We start from the raw sequence: 21,628 nt of genomic DNA on the forward strand, positions 1-21,628 counted from the left end.
AATTCTTTGCCTCCATTAGCTCTCAGCCCTAGGCTCAGCTGAAAAGAACTCTGCACTTGGTTCAGCTTTGGTCTTCAGAAATCTGAATTAGGATAGTGGAGACTCAGAGTAATAAAGCAAAGCAGTTGTACAAGGTCATCCTCTGACGTTTTAACTTTGCTTGACCACCTCAGCAGAAGTGGAGGTCCCAGGCCAGACCAGGTGTTGGGATTCCATGTTCCCCTTTGTCCTCTTTCTCTCATGCCTGGACACTCCTACATATACTTTTTTTGTTTTAAGACAGAGTCTCACTTTGTCACCCTCAGTACAGTGCCAGGGCATCATAGATCATAGCAACCTCAAAGTCTTGAGCTCAAGCCCACATCACAAAGTCTCAAAGCTGCAGATGCTGGCATGGATGTGGAGAGAAGGGAACACTTTTACAATGCTGGTGGGATGGCAAACTAATACAACCTTTTTGGAAGGAAGTATGAAGAATCCTCAAAGAACTCGAGCTAGACCTCCCATTTGATCCTGCAATCCCATTACTAGGCATCTACCCAGAAGAAAAAAAATCCTTGTATCATAAGGACATTTGCACTAGACTATTTATCATAGCTCCATTTACAACTGCCAAAATGTGGAAACAGCTTTAAATGCCCACCAATCCAGGAATGGATTAACAAGCTGTGGTATATGTACACCATGGAATTCTACTTGGCCACTAAAAGATGGAGACTTTATATCTTTTGTATTAACCTGCATGGGGGTGGAACACATTCTTCTTAGTAAAGCATCACAAGAATGGAGAAACAAGAATTTAGTGTTCTCTATTCTAATATGAAGGCAGTAGATGAGCTAATATAAGATGGGGGAGGGGAATGAGTTAGTGGGGAGAGGGGAGGAAGAAGGAGAATGGGGGTCACGGTGCATGGCACACCTCTTGAGGGTGGGACACAATTATAAGAGGGACTTTATCTAGCAAATACAATCAGTTTCTCTGTCCTTAATGAATCTCAAACAAAAAAAATAATACTAATAATTTTTTTAAAAAGGTCTTGAGCTCAAGTGACCCTCTTGCCTCAGCCTCCCAAGTAGCTGGGTCTACAGGCACCAGCCACAATGCCCAGCTATGTTTAGAGACAGAGTCACACTCTTGCTCAGGCTGGTCTTAAACTTGTGAGCTGAAATGATCCAACCACCTCAGCCTCCCAGAGTGCTAGGATTACAGGCATGAGCCACTGCACCCTGTCCCCTAAATATTAACACAATTTTCAGAAAGAAGGCTTCAAATGCACCACAAAGATACAAAAGGTGGTATCACTATTAGAAACAGGAAAAGAGGAGCCAGTGTGGTGGCTCATACCTGTAATCCTAGCACTCCAAGGCAGGAGGATTACTTGAGGTCAGGAATTCAAGATCAGCCTGGGCAACAAAGCAAGACCCCATCTCTACAAAAAATAGCATATACCTATAGTCCCAGCTACTTAGGAGGCTGAGGCAAGAGAATCACTTGAGCCCATGAGTTTAAGGTTGCAGTAAGCTATGACAACACAACTGTACTCTAGCCCAAGCAACAGAGCAAGATCCTATCTCAAAAACAAAAGAAGAAAAAAAAAACCCTCTGATTTGGGATCAGAGTAAGAAGTAAAACTTAGCTCTGCAGCAAGATCACCTGCAGGTTCTGCCATCATAGTCAAATGAAATATGGGCCTGGAACTTGGAAAATGTTACTCTAAGGCAGTGGTTCTCAACCTTCCTAATGCTGCAATGTATTTTCATTGTTAAAAAGGGGTCGCAACCCACAGGTTGAGAACCGCTGCTCTAAGGTATTTACTGATTTATAGGAAATCAACTAAGCCCAGGAGAAGAGAGAGAAATAAGAACCCAGAGGGAAGAGGGCAGGGAAGTAAGGAAAGAGAGGGTAGGAAAGACCTGTGAATTGTGCATGAGCACTGGCCTGTGAATCAGTTAACGGAATCCTGCAGTATTTGCATTTGAGGGCCAGAGGAATCAAGCTGCAGTGGGGAAAATGTCAGTGCAGCCACCGCTGCTGTGCCAGCAAGACAGTCCCCTTGTCATTGGCTGCTTACAGCACCAATTCAAGAAAAACAGGTTTTGCATTTCACTGACTTCAGGGTAAAAAAATAAGTTCACCCTAGGAAAAAATTTAAAAAAGGAAATAATTGCTGGAAATATGTACTTTAACCTAGGACCTCGGAGGAAGTAATATACATCTTAAACACCTAGCCCAGTGTCTGAGAAATAGCAGCAGCGCAGGGGCAGCAGTAATGGGGGAGGATGTGTGTGCATGTACGCACATGCGCAGACAAATCTTCAAATGTGAGCCAGGGACAGAGAGGACAGGGTAGTAGTAGTATCAAAACCTTGGGAAGGGCTTAAATATCCGTAGAGGAAAAAATACTGCATAATCATTTCACAGATAATTATGTAGAGATTGAAAGATAAGCTAGATATAATCATGTGAACAGAGAAAGGTCTTCAAAAGTACTGTAAAATCAAAGTTAGAAAGCAACAGTACATTGAAATCTAAATTATATACATTCTAACTATATGTGTGTGAATGTAAATTCGAAGAAAAGGACTACAAGGACACGTATCAAATTTTAGCAATGGTTGCTTTTAGCAAGAACAACAACATAAATGAGAGGGCTAAGGAAGACTCCTGATTTCTACTCCATGTTTTGCTTTTAGTATTGTTTCTTTTATTTTTTACAATATTGTATTGATATTACTTGTATGACTTCTTTTTGTAAGACAGAGGTTCACTCTGTAACCCTGGGTAGAGTGCTGAGCCATCAGCCTAGCTCACAGCAACCTCAAATTCTTAAGCTCAAGTGATCCTCTTGCCTCAGCCTCCCTAGTAGCTGGTACTACAGACACCCGCCACAACATCTGGCTGTTTTTTCTTTTTTTTTCTTTTTCTTTTCTAAAAAAAAAAAAAGAAAAAACACTTTGTCACCCTCAGTAGAATGCCATGGCATCACAGCTCACAGCAACCTCCAGCTCTTGGGCTTAGGCGATTCTCTTGCCTCCGCCTCCTGAGTAGCTGGGACTACAGGTGACCGCCTCAACGCCCTGGCTAGTTTTTTGTTGCAGTTGTCACTGTTGTTTAGCTGGCCCAGGCCAGGTTCAAACCCACCACCCTTGATGCATGTGGCCAGTGCTGAACCACTCTGCTACGGGCATCGAACCTATTCTTTTCATTTCTTTCTAAAGGATTTATTTTTCCTTGAATTTTTTTTTTTTTTTTAATACAGTGTTGCTCTGTCACCCAGCCAAGAGTGCCATGGCTTCAGCTTAGCTCACAGCAACCTCAAACTCCTGGCTCAGGCGATCCCCCTGCCTCAGCTTCCTGAGTAGTTGGGACCACACCCACCTAATTTTTCTAATTTTAGTAGAGACAGGGTCTCATTTTTCCCTGGCTGGTCTTGAACTCCTGATCTCAAGCAATCTGCCCTCCTCAGCCTCCCAGAGTGCTAGGACTACCAGGCATGAGCCACCGCACCTGGCCTTCTTTATTTGTTAATTTGGGCTATATGGCCCCATCAGTCAAGTTAGAATCCTAGTTACCAACTTTGACTGAACAGGTTTACTTAAAGCTCTCTGCTTCAGTTTTTCTCATCTGCAAAACTATAACTGAAGATATAATTTTTAGGATTGCTGCATCAAAATTTATCTAAATCAAAAGCTTGACACGCTGCCCACTATCTCCATGGCACTCAGCAGAAAGTCAGTAAGTATTAACTCCTGTCTTCCTCTTATTCTTTCAACCCCAAGTAGGCCAAATTATAATCATGGTCCCATCACAGTGATTTAGGTTGATAAAATGATTCATAAATTTCAATTTTAATACAATCCTAACATGTTAGATAATATCATGACAGAAAATAAGTACAAGTATAGAGATTAAATGCTCATGTGAAAGATCTTAGTCATAATTTCTCCCTCATTTTAAGATTAAAAGAAAACCACTGTTATCTATATATCCTTTTAATCTGAACACACACACGCTTTCAAAAAGTTATACCCATAATAAAGGGGAACAAAGGGAGGGAGAGAGCAACAGCAGAAGTCATGGAGTAGGACCCCAATTTCAAAGCTATTTAGCATGGGCCAATCATACAGCAAAGGGACCTACTTTGGTGGTGATCCTATACGTGATGTAGGTCTCCATCGTACACACATGCTTCTTGGGATCGTCAACTGTGACAAAGAGATCTCGGGTCTCACCATCGATGTCATCGTCAAGTTGGAGTCTGTTGAGGAGGGAAGATGAAGAAGCTGGGCTGGAAGTGCCTACTGGAGTTCCACCATTGGGCAAAATAAGATCCTAGAAGAAAAGAGTTAATTTACAAAGTAGATGAGATTTTGGAGAATATTGGCAGAAGCAGTTGGTTTAGCCAAGGTAAGAAACACCTCTAAAAATAACAAAAATCATTTTCAAAAAAAAATCCCAGCATCTCCCTGCTCAGTGTTTCTAGAGTGATTAGGTCTGTCATGACCAAGAGAAACAAACCATGGCAGTCTCTGGATTAAATCCTTGCTGATTCGTCTTTCAGGAAGTGCTGGAGGAAACAGCACAAGCAAACAGCTCAGGACAGAGAACATAACAGCCCCACCACTGTCCGAACTCAACAGAGGAGGACCTCTGAGCACACCATAAACTCTGTCTTTCCCATTTTCTCAAGACCATACCATGCCTGGACCCAGGCTAATATAAAGGAGACTGAACCCTCTTAAATACTTAACACGTAAAAACTCAATCAACCATCACAACAAGATAACTAAATGTGATGTGCTTCCTAAAAGAAGCTTACACTGCCACCTGTGAAGTATGCTTGCCAAGAAAATCAAATACGAATCCTAAACTTGCCTTTAGACACAACACCAATTTACAGGAAATATAGACAAGTGAGGAACACGTTAAAAGATACTATAAGGATACAATCAGCAAAATCCACACTGTCAAACTAAAAAGGACCAAAGACCCAGCTTATCCAATAAATAAATTAAACAGAGAGCAAAGAAACTTAAGAGATCAGCCAGGCCTGGTGACTCATGCCTGTAATCCTAGCACTCTGGGAGGCTAAGGTAGGTTGATTGCTTGAGCTCAGGAGTTCAAGACCAGCCTAACCAAGAGCAAGGCCCTGTCTCCATTATAAATAGAAAAACTAGACAGGCACTGTGTCAGGTACCTGTAGCCCTAGCTACTTGGGAGGTTGAAGCAAGAGGACCGCTTGAGTCCAAGAGTTTGAGGTTGCTATGAGCTATGATGCTACGGCACTCTACCCAGGTCAACAAAGTGAAACTCTGTCTCAAAAAAAAAAAAACAAAACAGAGAGATGAACAAATTGTATCAAAACAATTATTAAGATATTCAGGAAAATTTGAATATTTTTGAGATATTCAGGAAAATTTAAATATTGATGACATTAAGGAATCATTAAGAGTGATAATGAAAATATGATTTTCCAAAGTATTTTATTTTTTAGAAATGAATACTAAAATACTTACAGATGAAAAGATAAGATGTCTGGTATATGCTTCAAATTAATTTAAGGGTGGTTTGGCAGGGCTATAAACAATACAAGATGTTCAAGAATTGGTTAACTGTTAAAGCTGGTACCTGGAAGCTTTATCATACAATTCTCTGTTGTGTATGCTTAAAATTTTCCCTAATAGGCTTGGCGGCAGCCACATACACCTGAGCTGGTGGGTTTGAATCCATCCTGGCCTCGCCAAACAACAATGACAGCTACAACCAAAAAATAGCCAGGTGTTGTGGTGGGTGCCTGTAGTCCCAGCTACTTGGGAGTTGGAGGTTGCTGTGAGCTGTGATGCCACAGCACTCTACCCAGCATGACAGCTTAAGGCTCTGTCTAAAAAAAAAAAAAAAATATTTTTTTCCCTAATAAAAAGAGTTTTTTTTTGTTTTGTTTTGTTTTGTTTTTTTGGGGGGGGAGGGGCGGAACAAATGCCAGGAAAGAAAAAGATGAAAAATAACATTGCTGACATTGAAGAGCAAAAAAAAAAAAGAAACCAAGATAACACAACAGAGCCCTGCCTGGCAGTAGACATGAAAGCTTCTGAATGTCACCTTGGAACCACTGGGAGACAAACCCTAAGGAATATGGTAAGAGACAAGCCCTCAGGGAAAGGGCCTGGAGGACCTGTTCGTCATCAGACCACAGGCTGGTGCCTTCCCCGTATTCCCTCTACCCTGAGCTCTGCAGGTTGGGTATGGCCCTGCCCCCAGACAAGAGAACACACGGGAAACCAGAGGTCAACGCAGCAGTCACATCTATGAGCTCTGGCAGATCATGGGGCTTATGGGAAAAGGGAAGACTCAATGAAGGGGGAGGCATGGCCTGGGGTTAAGGGCAATGCCACCAGCCCAGTGGGCCATGGAAAGTACCATTCAACTCAAGTACCAGAAAAGGCACCTTCTTCTGCCTCCCATCTGCATTGATCATCTAACCACATATTTGTGCAATATCAAAAATTTCTGTAATTACTAAAAAGGCACCATTTTCACAGAAAGTACTCATGGGAATGGAAACACCCCTCACCCACACTTCTCAGCTGTGCTTCTGACCACAGGGCAGGTCCAGGAGTTTGTCAGCCGGGGCATCACACCCTAAGCAGCTGCTCTTGGTGTGAACAGGACTGCAAAGCTTGGCTAAGGCAGCTTCACTCATCCGATGGCTCTCTCTGTCCTGGGACCATGGGCATGCACCACCCTCATCCCAGTGTCTGGGGGTCTGGGAAGGGACATCATCTTCTCTGAAACTCTAAGATAACCATCTTGTCTTAGTCAGTTCAGTAAATATGTAAACACTGACCTCAGGAAAGACACAATACTAGGCATTGCAGAGGCCCAGCCTTTGCATTTTATCAACACTACTGCACTGGGCCCCATGATATCTCTGCCAGCGGCCAAACACTGCACAAAAGAAAGAAAGAATTCAAAATCTTAGGTCAGATAAGCCAGTATGGCTCAGATAGAGGTTTTCCCCAATCTGGCCTAGACCAATCTTAGCAGCCTCTTTCTCACCATCTCATTTTCAGGACCTGCCATGCTGTTTCACACCCCCTATCTGTGCTTGAAAAGCCCCCCACTTTTTTTTTAATGTAGAGATCTTCAAATATCTCATGGGAATCTGCTCATATGCTCTCTCCTCTCCTGCCTTTCTTGACCATCTCTGTGGCAGAATTAGTCACTCCCTTCTCAAAATGTTAAACACACCTCCACTGAAGCAATTTTCACAGTTTTAAACATTTATTTACACATCTAACTCAGCCCCCAACAACTGTTAACTGTGTCTGTTCGTGTGTGTGTGTGTGTCTGTCTGTCTGTCTGTTGAGGATGTGTGATCACCTGTCTGCCTCTCCCCAGCTCTAGCAGCCAACTCCCCTAACCTTAGCCAATAACCTTCCAGGAATGGCCCACGTCAAGGTCTGAAATATCCTGGCCAGCCAGCGTGGAGTTAAACAGTTTTCTAATCAGTTGTCCGGGGTGGGAAAAAGGAGAGTCAGTCAATCAGATCTTGTACATATGCCAGATTTTTTCCTCCTAGGACGACACAACCAGGGGAAACACCTGTACCTCTCCATTCCAGGGTGTGCCTTTGAGTATAACATGAACACACTGTAACAGCTGACAGACTACCAATGTCTATAATCTCCTAAACAGTGACACTGCCACCTCAGATCGCCATGGTACCGCTCTGTACACAGTGCTTCACAATCTTATTTCCGTGTACCCCGTAACAGCCTTGTGAGGTGATGGGACAGATATTGTCTCTACCTGTGAGAAAGCAGACTTGAAAAGGTCAAGAAACTTGCATAAATGTATGGATGCTAGTATTTTCTGTACCAAAGACTGAACCCAGGTTCCTGGTTCCTAGGTCAGGGTTTCTTACCAGGCTGCATCCCCTTTGAAAACATAAAATCTCAGGAAGAATGAGCAGAAAGTTAGGTGGACTGAAGGGCCCAGGTTTCCCCACTCCCTCATGTCCTCTGGCAGTGAGTTTGCCACACAGAGATCAAAGCTCGAGGGCCAGTGGGTTTGGTTGGCAGCACCTTTATGACCATCGCAAATTACAGAACACTTGGCTCAACATAAAAGCCTCCTGTTTGACTTTTGCCACCCTATGGTCAGTTCTCCATACTGCAGCCATAGAGCTATTTTAAAAATGTAAATCAAAACATGTCACTCCCTTGCTTAAAACTTTCAAAGACATCCCTGGCATTCAGAAAAAAAATCCTAACTCCTTCCCATAACCTGCAAGGACATGACCTGGTCTTGACCCTGCTCTCCAACCTCATGGCCAACACTCCCCTTGGTTCATCCAGCCCTGGATACACCAGCCTTCCTTCTAGCCCACGGGCTGTGCAGGCTCACTGTGACCTCAGGGCCTTTGGACCTGCTGCTTCCTATCCCTGGAACACTCCTCTCCCTCCAGATCCCTGTGGGGCTGGCTCCTCTCTTCAAACAGGTTTCCACACAAATAATACCTACTCAGAGAGGCCTCCTCAGCCCATAAAATCAAAAAATATCCCTGTACCCCGTCACCCTCTAGCCCCTTCTCTGGCTTTTTCTCTTTATGAGATTTATTACTATTTGAAAATGTAAAAGCTACTTATTGTCTGTCTGACTCCCTACTAGTCTATAAATTCCAGAAGAGCAGACAGCATACTACCCCTGGCACACAGTAGGTACTCAGTAAGTATTTGATGAATGAATGAATATATCTTAGAAATGACCTAATTCAATCCCTTGCCAGTGGAACCGTACTTAGTAAGTGTCTATGGAACGACAATGCAGCTGAGACTAACGTGCACCACACTCCCCGGCTGAGAACCCCCGTTCCACTATTGACTAGCAGTGTGACTTAAGCAAGATTTTTTTTTTTTTTTTTTGTACAGACAGAATCTCACTTTACTGCCCCCGTAGAGTGCCGTGGCATCACACGGCTCACAGCAACGTCCAGCTCCTGGGCTTACGTGATTCTCTTGCCTCAGCCTCCCGAGCAGCTGGGACTACAGGCGCCCGCCACAACACCCGGCTATACACTGTTCTTTCTTTTTTGAGACAGAGTCTTACTTTGTCACCCCTTGGTAGAGTGCTGTAGCGTCACAGCTCACAGCAACCTCAAACTCTTGGGCTCAAATGATTCCCTTGCCTCAGTCTCCCAAGTAGTTAGGACTACAGGTGCCCACCACAACATCTGGCTAGTTTTAGAGACGGGGTCTTTCTCTGTGGCTCAGGCTGGTCTCAAGCCTGTGAGCTCAGACAATCCACCCACCTCGGCCTCCCAGAGTCCTAGGGTTATAGGTGTGATCTGGCCTACACTGTTGATAAATAAATGAAAACACTCATTGCTACAAAACCTACATGCTACACCTCTCACCATGTAGGTTTCCATTATAAGAGCATTTCTTCCTCCACCTTCTCCACTTTTCTACCCTAGGAAGAGAGAGACAGAGCTGGATTGATTTAGAAAACTTTCTGGTTCAAAGAATTTAAATTTTAAGATCCACTACTGTGGTCCACCAGCCACAAGATACAATATTAAATCACATAAATCACTGGTAAAAATTCTATTATTACATTAAACATATGGTTTATGAATAGAGAGTGGTATGCATTAGGAACCAATGTAAATGTAATAAAAACAAGTCATGCTAAAATAATCTGATTTCTCTTTTTGATACTGTTAGAGAAACGAGGGCAACAGGATGATCTAGTTTCGGAAGAGATTGACAAAGCTTCTCGAGGCATCTCTAGGATGAAGGGGAGGACGATGACTCTCTGAATGTACAGACTGCACCTTACCTGCCACGATTTACCTCCCTCATGCCAAGTACACAGAAGATGCTCGAAGAATAGACGTGTCCCATACAAACTGAACAGAATACTCTTGGTTGTTGGTTTTGTTGTAAAATTCAATTTAAGCCCAATTTGGAGAATAAACTTAAAGGGACAATCTCAAAAATGTTCCCTTCAAAGGTATTCACAACACAACTGGGAACAACAGAGTGAAACCTGGAAAACCCCCAAGGCTCAATAACCAGGAAATGATTGTGTTTACATTAATAAGATACAATGTTACATACTTGTTTGAAAAATTATAAATCTAGACCTCTAGATAAACTCAAGCCTTTGTTTTCTCCCTTTTTCCACCGTCCAAATACTAAATTAACCCAGAAAAGAGTGAAAAAGCTGGAGAAGAAAAATGAACAAGAAAAACAGTGACCGGAGCCGTAGCAATTCGGGAAACTAGGAAAGGGTGCCATCTAAATGCCAAAACTTTGTCTTGTTTATTTTTTACGGGAGAAAATGTGAACACAGTCCTCCAATACCACAAAGTATGCCACTGAGTTTCTCCCATTTGGGGAAATGGCAGGGGTGAGCACATTCAGAGTACAGTGGATAAGCCTCACCCTGGGAAAACCACCTGCATGATCATGGTATCTCCCCTGCCAGTAAGTATAAAGAGCCACCACTGTCAAAGGTTTCCCAATGGATATATCTGAGCCACAACTGGAAAAAAAAAAGAACTAAGAGGCATCCTTTATTTATTTTTATTTTTTTTCTTGAGACAGAGTCTCACGTAGTCACCCTCACTAGAGTGCTGTGCTATCGTAGCTCACAGCATCCTCAAATTCTTGGGCTCAAGTGATTCTCTTATCTCAGCCTCCTAAGTAGTTGGGACCACAGACCTGCCACAACTCCTGGCTATTTTTTAGAGACAGGGTCTTGCTCTTTCTCAGGGTGGTATTGAACTCCTGAGGTCAAGGAACCCACATTTCACAGCCTCCCAGAGTGGCATTCTTTAACCCACATCACTGAGCTGGGTTATTGAGGTAAACTAAGATGTAGAAAATGACTAAATCCCCTCACATGCACCCCAACTTGAAAGTGCAATTGACAGGGGGAATGAGGGTCGTAGGAGGTCCAACAGTGGAGCCAACCAGAACAAGAGGATGCCAAGCACTGGTGAGGGCCACCACCAGAGGGCACCTGTCTGCACAGCTTTATCTCCCCGTGAGGGGTAGAGACGGGAGAAGGTCACAGAATCATGAAGGCACCTTGGGTGTGTCCAACAAGCCCTAGAGCAGGCCAGACTGCAAATGCTGGAGGGACTGGGCTCTATCAAGACAGGGAGGGCAGCTAAAACAAGAAGAAGCCAGGCTTCAGTGGATCCAGACACACGGAGGAGCGGACCAAGTTTCCCCAATTGGGCTGCCCCAGACCCTGTCTCCCTCCTGACCCCTTTCCCAGCTCACAGATAACTGGTAGTCTAAGGATCCAAGACAAATGTAATGACGTCAAGCAGAAACACAGGGGATCCAGTAATTCACTTGTTCTGTGGGCAAGCAAGTAGCAGGCCTGTATTATTACCTCATCAGACACAAGAAAACCATAAAAATACACCCAGACTGTATTATCTCACTGTTCAGACCCAAGAAAACCAAAAAGTACATCTAGCCTATATTAACTCATCATACAGACTCAAAAATCTGAAACAAAGAAGCACAGAGTCTTCGAGAGCAGATAAATATGCATTTGAAAAACGTTACCCCACCTGTTTTGTGCTCCCATTTAAAAACAAATAAACAACAAATAAAAATACCTGAAGAAAGTAGAAAGAGAATTTAAAAATTGAAGCATGGGGCAGCACCTGTGGCTCAGTGGGTAGGGTGTTGGCCCCATATACCGAGGGTGGCGGATTCGAACCCAGCCCTGGCCAAACTGCAACAAAAAATAGCAGGGCATTGTGGCGGGCACCTGCAGTCTCAGCTACTTGGAGGCTGAGGCAAGAGAATCACTTAAGCCCAAGAGTTTGAGGTTGCTGTGAGCTGTGATGTCACAGCACTCTACCAAGAACATGTGAGACTCTGTCTCAAAAAAAAAGAAGAAAAATATACCAGGATGATGTCAAATGAATACAAGGAAAACAAAAATGATTCCCATTAGGAAATTTATCAATGAGTTTATTACATTAACTGATAGTATATATAACCAGTGTGGAAGATACTCATGTCCACAATTACCCAAATGTTTACTGGTATCATTCATATGTAAATACCAGCCATTCCATTAAAATCTCTGTGTAAAATTAAGGAGCAAAAAGAAAGTTCCTAAATATGTTAAAGAGTATACATCAGAGGACATCAGCAATAAACCTTGAAAACATTATCCTAAGTGAAGGCAGCCAGTTCCAAAAGGTCACATGCTGAATGTTTCATTTATATGAAATGTCAGAATAGGTAACTCCTTAGAAACAGAAAGCAAAATTTTGGTTGCCAGGGGCTACAGAGACAGCTTTAACGAGGGTGGGATTTCTTCTAGGGGTAACAAAAATATCCTGGAATTAGTAATAATAGTTGTACAACTCTGTGGATGTATGAAAAACCACTTGATTGTATGCTTTAAAATGGTAAATTTTGTGGACTATAAATTATACCACAAAAATAATCATAAAACAGTAGTAAATAATGTGAAACACTGGAGGCATGTCCACTAAATTCAGATACTAGTATTTAATATTTACCATTATTCAAAACCATATGGGAAATTCTTGGTACTACAATGATGAATAAAAGAATATGTGAATTCGTACAAGATCTCCCACTTCACTTCATGGCAACACATCAGCCTCCCCTCGAATTAATCTAAATTTTAAATACACATAATAGGGAGGAAATGTGTTTAAAGCATTTTAAAATGATAAATCTTTTTTTTTTTTTGTAGAGACAGAGTCTCACTTTATGGCCCTCGGTAGAGTGCCATGGCCTCACACAGCTCACAGCAACCTCCAACTCCTGGGCTTATGTGATTCTCTTGCCTCAGCCTCCCAAGTAGCTGGGACTACAGGCGCCCGCCACAACGCCCAGCTATTTTTTGGTTGCAGTTTGGCCGGGGCCGGGTTTGAACCCGCCACCCTTGATATATGGGGCAGGCACCCTACCGACTGAGCCACAGGCGCCGCCCTAAAATGATAAATCTTAACTGATACATTTACTAAATAATGTTCAGTGAAAGCAGCAGACACAGACTATATGGCAGATAATTATTAACTCTCCTCCTTTAAAAGGATCATACATTCTCACCAACACTGCCAAGTAACTTTAAACAGGAAGACATCCCCCCTCCACTGACTTTTGGCTTGGCTGTATAACTTGCTCTGGCCTGAGCACACACCAGACTGGAACAGACCCTTTAAGAGCACTGTATGATTCCACTGGCTCTCTCGCTCTCTCCCCTCCTCCTTGAAACTGACATATCCCAGGTGGTACAGTGGCTCACGCCTGTAATCCCAGCACTCTGGGAGGCTAGGTGAGAGGATCCCATGAACTCTATAGTTCAAGACCAACCTGAGCAAGAGTGAGACACTGTCTCACTAAAAATAGAAAAAGTAGCTGGGCATCATGGTGGGTGCCTGTAGTCCCAGTCCTCAAGGAGGCTGAAGCAGGAAGCTGGTTTGAGCCCAGGAATTTGAGGTTGCTATGAGCTAGGCTGATACTATGGCACTCTAGCCTGGGACAATAGAGTTAACGTTCTAAAACATGTTTATAAAGAAAAGAAAAGAAAAAGAGGGCAGCGCCTGTGGCTCAAAGGAGTAGGACACTGGCCCCATATACCAGAGGTGGCGGGTTCAAACCTGGCCCCAGCCAAAAAAAAGAAAAAACTGCAAAAAAAAAAAAAAAAGAAACTAGCATGCCCCAAATAGGGGCTGCTCTTTCAGAAGGAAGCTTGTGGGAGAAAGAGCCACAGGAGCTGACTCACAGCCACTGACACATAATATGACCTAGAAATTAATGTTTTTTGCAAACCTTTTAATTATTGGAGTTATTACGACAGCAAAGCTGATTAGTACATATAATTATAAAAGTCTATATAATTTTTTTTAAATCTAGATAGGAAACAGTGATATAAACAGTGTGGAATGTTGAGATGTGGAGAATTAGTCAAACGTATCTTAACTAAATGTCCCAAGTTCTGGAACCCTACTTGCCTATGAGTAGGAAGTTCAGTTTCTCCCACCAGTGCCCCAGAATCCCCATCAGAAATATTCTCCAAATACTCCAAGGCTGCTCGTACAAGTATCTCCAAGTTCCCAAGGCTCACCAGTTTGGTCTATGAGTTAGCATCTTCCTTAAACAGTTTTACATTTTCCCACTTGGTATTCTGGACCATTTCTTACAAGGCAAAGACTTTTCTTTAAGACATGGGTTAAGAGACCACCTGTTTCAAAGCTTGATTTATCAGTTAAAGTCATTTAGAAATTGAAAATGTTTCCACAGATGTTCTATTGGAAAAGCTTCCTTTCAAGTAAAACCCACCCACTGGACTGAAGCAAAAGAACACCTTTGAACAAGACCTTAAATAAAAGTCAGAATGAAAGAGCCCAAGTCCACATTCCTTGGCAAAGTTTCCAGTGTCTGTTATTAGCTTTTTCTAAGAATCTCCAGACTAGCAATCACTTCTCCAGACATTCTTATGATTCTTAGGAGCAAAGATTTCCCCTAACTCTCAGCTGAATTTAAACATGATTCTTGCTCACTCCTTCTAAGGAAGATGCATTATTTCAAGGACATATTAAACATCGAATACGTGTCAGCTGAAGTGTCAATGCAAGGCTACCAAACAAAACAGGATATAACATCTGTTTAAATAACTCATTTTAACTATAATAAGATGCAGTGCAACCCTGGTCATAACAGAACTCCAAAAATTGAAGGGGGCAGCTTGAAAAAGAATGCGAAAATTTGCCACACAGAAAAACAAGGCTGGGGGAGAACTTGGTCTGGTGATATCAGGCTGAAAAACTGCCAGCACTCAAGGAAGAAAGGTACTTCCAAAAGCCTGTCCCTAACTGAACGATACCTCAGACCCACAACACCAAGATTCTGCCTCTACTGCTGGTCAAGTGTGTAAGCCCACGGGGAGGACTCAAGGTCCACGCAGAAGCTTTCTCAAAAGACAGGTTAAACTCCCCCAAAGGGCTCCGATCCTAAGAGAAAAAACACGACTCTACCTAAAAACCTGCTCTCTTTTCTGCCCACCTTGACACTCATTCTCAGGATCCTGCCAAGTAAAAACCCATCAAGCTAAATACAGCATTCCTCCACTGACCTTTGTACACTAAAACCACACAAAGGTAGTGAGTGTAGAACCTCACAGAGATCCAAGCTGTCTGCATCACATATAAAGCAAAGAAAGGCTTAGGTAGAATATGCACAAGGTTACTCAAACAGCAAAACAGCACTCGGGGAGCCCAAGCTAGCGTCTCTCACACAGGGCTGTGCTACGCCGCAATCTAGATGCTGCTGCTTGTATCTGAGACAGGAAGAAGGTGCCCAGTATAATCCCTTAATAAGTGCTCATTCCTTTTCTACCCTTCACCCAGCACCTCTTATCTGTCCCACTACAAAGCCTGCTCTAGTTCACTGTCTCTGCGCTGCCATCCGACACAGTACTACCTGCATGGACACCTCACCAAGCAAGGCAGATGCCTAAGGAAAGCTAAGGAGAGGGCATCTGGGGTTTTCAGAATGTGAATCTGGGGGAAACAAAATTCCATACAGAGCTGAGTATGTACTAGGTGGTCAAATACTTGATTAATCATCATCCCAAACCAAACCTCCTCAAGGGCAAAAATCACTCAAGTGAGAAACAGAACAGGTCAGGACTCAACTTTTAATAGCAAGTGTCAAGTAGTTAGTTACTGTTAACTCCACGCTTGCTGCCCCACTTCTCAGGTGATTCGAAAGCCTCCTTCTTTGAGCAGGATGGGAAGTGTTCCTGCTTCAAACACCCACCATTCCTCTATACCAGGGACGATCTTTCTCTGGAATCCATAGGCACCTTGGTGGCCAAAATCACGTGCCAGATTTTGCATGTGCAAACGTTAATCTTCCTTGGGAGAGAACCTGTCATTTTTAGAGTCTCAAAAATACCTAGGGGGGAGGAAAAAGTCACTACAGATTCTAAACTGTCTCTCTAAACTAAAAAGAGGAAACAAATACCTTTCAACTTTCTTGAGATACCCAAATTCAAACTGCCCTCTAATAGAAAACTTTCTCATTTAGGCACTTGCCACACAAACGCCCTACCTTTGGGGGGAGGGAATGTCCTGAAATCCACACCTACCTTTGGGGGTGGGAATGTCCTGAAATCCTTAATGCAAACCTCACAGGAGAAAAGAAGGTACTAAATTAGAAGGAATGTGTGACTATATTCAAATAGGTCACACTTCCTTAAAAAGTGTTTTCACTTCATCTTTTTCTCCTTGTACAGAGTGGACAGGAGTCTCTCCATACTGTTATGAGTTTTGTGGCATTCTACAATGTTGTATTGATCAAGATTTGCATCTTACCACAAGCTAGCTAGAAGAGGTGTTTTTCTGTGGAGATTCCACGCCTGAAACACAGTTTTCCTACAGCATCTTTTTTTTTTACAGTTTTTGGCTGGGGCTGGGTTTGAACCCGCCACTTCCGGCATATGGGGCCAGTGCCCTACTCCTTTGAGCCACAGGTGCCACCCCACCTACAGCATCTTTTTTAGCATCCTGAAGAGTGCTGGGCTATATAACCCAACAGTACACACGGTTTCCAGGCCAGAGATGCTCCTGGCTGGCTACCTGGTCGCTCCAGACCTCATTCCACAGATTCCTACTGATGTGACTAAGACTGAATGTGGGTGATTTCTTTTCATTTCCATGGTTCGTTTATTCATTGGAAAGAAAAGGGCACTCAACCAAGAGGCTGATCATATTAAGGAGTAAAAGAAAAAAAACAGGAATAGGATATTCTAAACCCAAACTGCTCGAAAGGATTTTGCAACTAAGTAACCAGACAAGGACAGGCAAGGAAAGCAGAAAAAAGGCAGGAAGGAAGGGCGTAAAAGGAAAGGGCCTTAAACTCAACGACTGGTCACAGTCTTGCCCTCCCGAGTGGGCATTCTTGACATTCAGAGGCGGAAATGAGCACTGCAAATGAGGGTAAGTGGTCTGAAATCCTATTTCAAACACTGTACAGCTGGCAGAGGGACGGAGGCTGATGAAGGCACAAATGAATCGAGAAACGAATGCAACAGCCGGGCGTTGTGGTGGACACCTGTAGCCCCAGCTACTTGGAGGCTGAGGCAAGAGAATCACTTAAGGGCGGCGCCTGTGGCTCAGTGAGTAGGGCGCCAGCCCCATATGCCGAGGGTGGCGGGTTCAAACCCAGCCCTGGCCAAACTGCAACAAAAAAATAGCCGGGTGCTATGGCGGGCACCTGTAGTCCCAGCTACTTGGGAGGCTGAGGCAAGAGAATCGCTTAAGCCCAGGAGCTGGAGGTTGCTGTGAGCTGTGTGATGCCACGGCACTCTACCAAGGGCCATAAAGTGAGACTCTGTCTCTAAGAAAAAAAAAAAGAGAATCACTTAAGCCCAAGAGTTGAAGGTTGAACTGTGCCACCACAGCATTCTACCAAGGGCAAGATAGTAAGACTCTGTCTCAAAAAAAATTAATGCGAGAAAAAAATCTTACAACCTTATTTGTCTATAAGCAATGAGATGTAAAACAAAGTCAGACGGGAGACAGCCCCATCACGCTGGCCCAGCAGCATCCATTTTTTGTTTTAATTACCTGGTCTAAGGTACGGGGTATCCATTTATATGAAGAGCCCCGGAGCCTTGTCTTAAAGCCGATATGCAAAAGATAAATAAAAGCACACACTTTCTCAAGATGCTTTTTATTTACACTTTACATTATGACACCAACTGAAGAATATGATAATGTTTTAGTTAAGGGTGTCAAAAAGGAGAGCACTACGAGACTATGGGAGAGCCGATTTCCTCAAAGCCACTCCTAGGTGTAGCTGTTGTTTGACAAAATTTAGCCAAAAGATCACATTCCTAATATATGTATGTACATATATATAATTAAGTGTGTTTTAAGCAACTTTTTTTTTTTTTTGCAGTTTTTGGCAGGGGCTGGGTTTGAACCTGCCAGCTCAGGTATATGGGGCTGGCGCCGTACTCCTTGAGCCACAGGTGCTGCCAGCAACTTTCTTCAAGTAATGGAATACTTGATTCCATCCTTATGAGATGGCAGACGTAGCAGGACAAACTAAATACCACTCCTTATTTATTCTAGAGACCAAAGTATTTCCCAACACACAGGAGTTTTAAGTAGCCTAATTACCAGGGTACTCTACTCCCCCAAACCACAAGTTAAAAGATACGGAAAACTAAATCTATCCTTTCACGTATTCATCCAAACACTTATTGAGTTCCCACTGACTGCCAGGTGCTATTCTAGAAGGGGAGAATAAAAGCTGATAAGGAACTTATTTGAAGAATCTAGTGTAAGTAACCTATTGTATTAGAGCCTGGAAGAAAGAGAGTAATTCTGCTCTCCGAGGAAGGCTCTAGGCAGGGCGATTTTAACCTGAGCTTCACACGAAGGCAGAAGGCGGACGCTTTAAGGAAACTACAGCAAGGCACTGATGTTTACTAGAAAATGGCAGGACCCCATCCCGAGGGCGTAAGCTGCGCGGAAATTACTGAGGATGTTTGTGAAGGATACACTCAGTGCTGAACGGAAGAGAAAGGAGTTCCTGGCTCAGAACGGCACACGGCAAAATCACCTGGGCTGAAGTGCAGAAAGTGCACTTTGTGGATGGACACCAGCATGGAAAGACATCAGCCTCCCTGGGGAAAAAGGCAGGAAATAAAGCCTGGAAAGCAGAGTAGCTCCGAAATCTGAGAGCTCTGAAGTGACAGGTTGAAGAATCTGAGGTGCACCCCATTGGCAATGGCTAAGCTTTTAAGTAGGAAAGCCACAATCATGCATAAGTTTTACAAAAAGACTTCAGAAAAAGTCACAGAAAAAAATAAAGAGAAGCAATATAGGAGACACCAGGGAGCAGTTAGGGAGCTGCAGTAATCGTCCAGGCACATCCCTCCATCTGCCCAGGGGAGGCAACGATAGATGGGGTGTCAGGGCAGCACTAAGGTCAGAGGACCTAGGACACTGAAAACGTGGCCCAGGCAGAAAAGGCGGTCTGGCCACATCAGTGGGAACTGGGCTCCAAACATAGGTGGATTACCGAGGATTAGAAACTACTAGAAAAATCTAGTTCTAGAATAATCTAGTTCAACAGCCCTGCCTGCTGCCCATCCTTAGGACAGAGGGCAAGTCCTGCCGAAATGTCTGTGTTCAGCAAAGGCTTACACCAAGGTCACTGGGTTCTTGGCCTTCTCTTGCCCTTGTGAGAGCTCCCTCTCACAAGTCACACCTTCCCGTAAGATGTATGCTTCAGCAATACCTGATTCAGGCCATTTTTCCCACTGTCACAAACCAGCTGCCCTCACCACAGGAATTCACAAGGGGAACCATGACTACCGTCCATTTGAGGAGGCCAGATGCACACACAGCCCACAGACTGTCATCCCCTCCTGGCTCTGACATCTGGCCTGAGTGTTCTCCTTGAGACACCTGAACTCACCCTTGGCAGAGAGCAAAAGGTGACCAGCTGAGTGCCCGGGAGCCTGGGATATAAGTTGACCCAAAACTCCAAACAGAAAGCAAATTCTTGAGGTTAAAGACTTGGAGACAAAAATCTATACTTTTCACAGCAATCTACACATACAGCTCTAAGTCAAGGGAAGGGAAGATAAAGAAATTATAATAAATGTTTAAGCTCTTACTCTCTCCCAGGCATTGTAGAAGCCACTTTATATATTTAACCCTTAAAATAACTTGATGTTAAAAAAAAATTAACCAAATATGATGGTGTGCACCTGTAGTCCCAGCTACTCAGGAGGCTGGGACAGAAGATTGCTTGAGCCCAGGAGTTCGAGGCTGCAGTAAGCTGTGATCACTGCATTCCAGCCTAGGTGATGGAGCAAGATCTTGTCTCTAAAAAAATTTAAATAAAAAACCTGATGGTGAAGGGGAGAGAATTTTATTATCCCTGTTTTATGTCTAAGAGAAGAGGTCAAGGACCAGAGAGGTTAGAACATGGGCCCGTGGTCACTTAGCCAGTAACAAACAGAGGCACAATTCTGTCCTGAGACTCCAGGGCAGAGGCTATTAGCCCTCTACCATCTGCCTCCCTGTCACAGACGATTGCATTTAACAGGCACCTACTAGAGAAGAGACCCCCAACTACCACCACATTCACCTTTGCATTTGTGGCCCCCAGAGAAGCACCTGGTTGTGAGCAATCCTTTGTATGTGTCCCTTAAAACAATGAAGCTCCTGACCCACCAGGCCAGAGCCACTTCTCTCCAGGGGTCTTGAGAGCCAGCCAGCTCCAGAGAAGATGGAACATAAAATGCCAGAAATCATCAACAAAGAGCTCCCCGATGGAATCCAGAAAAATAAAGCAACACCCTACTGTGTCTCCACTTAGAAATGAATGTGAGGAGTCAGATACTATTGTGTGTGAGCACATCTGGCCTGAACATCAGTATCAATACAGAAGTGCTGAGGGTTTGCCTCCCCAGAGGATTCTTAGGTAATACACATCCGAATAGCTTGATGAGTCATCCTGTCTCTCCCTAAATTGATGGAAGGATCTGAGTTTCAGTACATGATAACTATGGAACTTCAAATAGTGAAGAGAGAATAGACAATTCAATAAATGCTGATAGAGAATTTGGTTAACTATTCAGAAAACAAGTTATCCTTCTTTAATGTTAGATGCAAAAACAAATGTCAGGGTGGTGCCTGTGGCTCAAAGGAGTAGGGCGCTGGCCCCATGTACCGGAGGGGGTGGGTTCAAACCCGCCCCCGCCCCCGCCTCCCCTCTCCCCGCCAAAAACTGCAAAAAAAAAAAAAAGTCAGGTCCTTTAAAGAATTAAATGAAAGATTAAAGAAATAATGAATACTTGATGATTTATATGTGTATCAAAGGTAGGCAAACTTTTTTATAAGGACAACATAGTAAATACTTTCAACTTTGTGGGCCTTGTGGTCTCTGCAACAACTCAAGTCAGCTGGTGCGGTGCAGAGGCAGCCACAGATACTAGGTAAACAAATGAACATGGTTGTGCTCCAATAAAACTTTACTTATGGACACTAAAACTTTAATTTCATATAATTATATGAAATATAATTCTTTTGATTTTTTTTCAGCCATTAAAAAATATAAAAACCACTCTTAAGACTAACGGTGATGAGAGGTCAGGCAGAGGGATTGGGAATGGGAAAGGGCGTGGCAATCAAAGGGTACGGAGCCTTATAGTGATGGACTAGCACTGTACCTGCACTGGTCACAGAATTCTACACAGAAACTGCACAGAACTACAAACACACACACACAGAAATGAGTGCACTAGAACTGGTAGAATCTGAATGACTCTTGTAGATTGTTACCTGAGTAAGCAGAATGCTCTCACCGGAGGAAACTGAGTAAAGGCTATGTCAGTGGGACCTATTATTATTATTATTATTATTATTTTTGCAGTTTTTGGCCGGGGCTGGGTTTGAACCCACCACCTCTGGTATATGGGGCCAGCGCCTTACTCCTTTGAGCCACAGGAACTGCCCTGGGACTTCTTTATGTACATTTCTTATAACTTTCTATAAATCTATAATTCAAAATAAAAAGTAAAATAAAT

The 21,628-nt window shown here is 43.4% G+C and overlaps 1 protein-coding gene and 1 non-coding gene across 3 annotated transcripts in view; both read right to left on the reverse strand.

Moving 5' to 3' along the window:
- The window catches only part of SNX30 (sorting nexin family member 30), a 166,889-nt gene that overhangs the window by 109,630 nt on the left and 35,631 nt on the right, over window positions 1–21,628 (reverse strand). For both annotated transcript variants that reach the window (XM_053565745.1, XM_053565743.1), the window contains exon 2: window positions 4,142–4,333. In XM_053565745.1, the coding sequence (XP_053421720.1) occupies window positions 4,142–4,333 (192 nt within the window). The remainder of the gene's footprint in view (window positions 1–4,141; window positions 4,334–21,628) is intronic.
- LOC128580261 (U1 spliceosomal RNA) lies at window positions 10,337–10,499 on the reverse strand. Its single transcript, XR_008378576.1, has one exon. It is a non-coding gene; the product is annotated as a U1 spliceosomal RNA (small nuclear RNA).

This window comes from Nycticebus coucang, chromosome 2 (genome assembly GCF_027406575.1).
Source record: "Nycticebus coucang isolate mNycCou1 chromosome 2, mNycCou1.pri, whole genome shotgun sequence".
Classification (NCBI taxonomy): domain Eukaryota; kingdom Metazoa; phylum Chordata; class Mammalia; order Primates; family Lorisidae; genus Nycticebus; species Nycticebus coucang.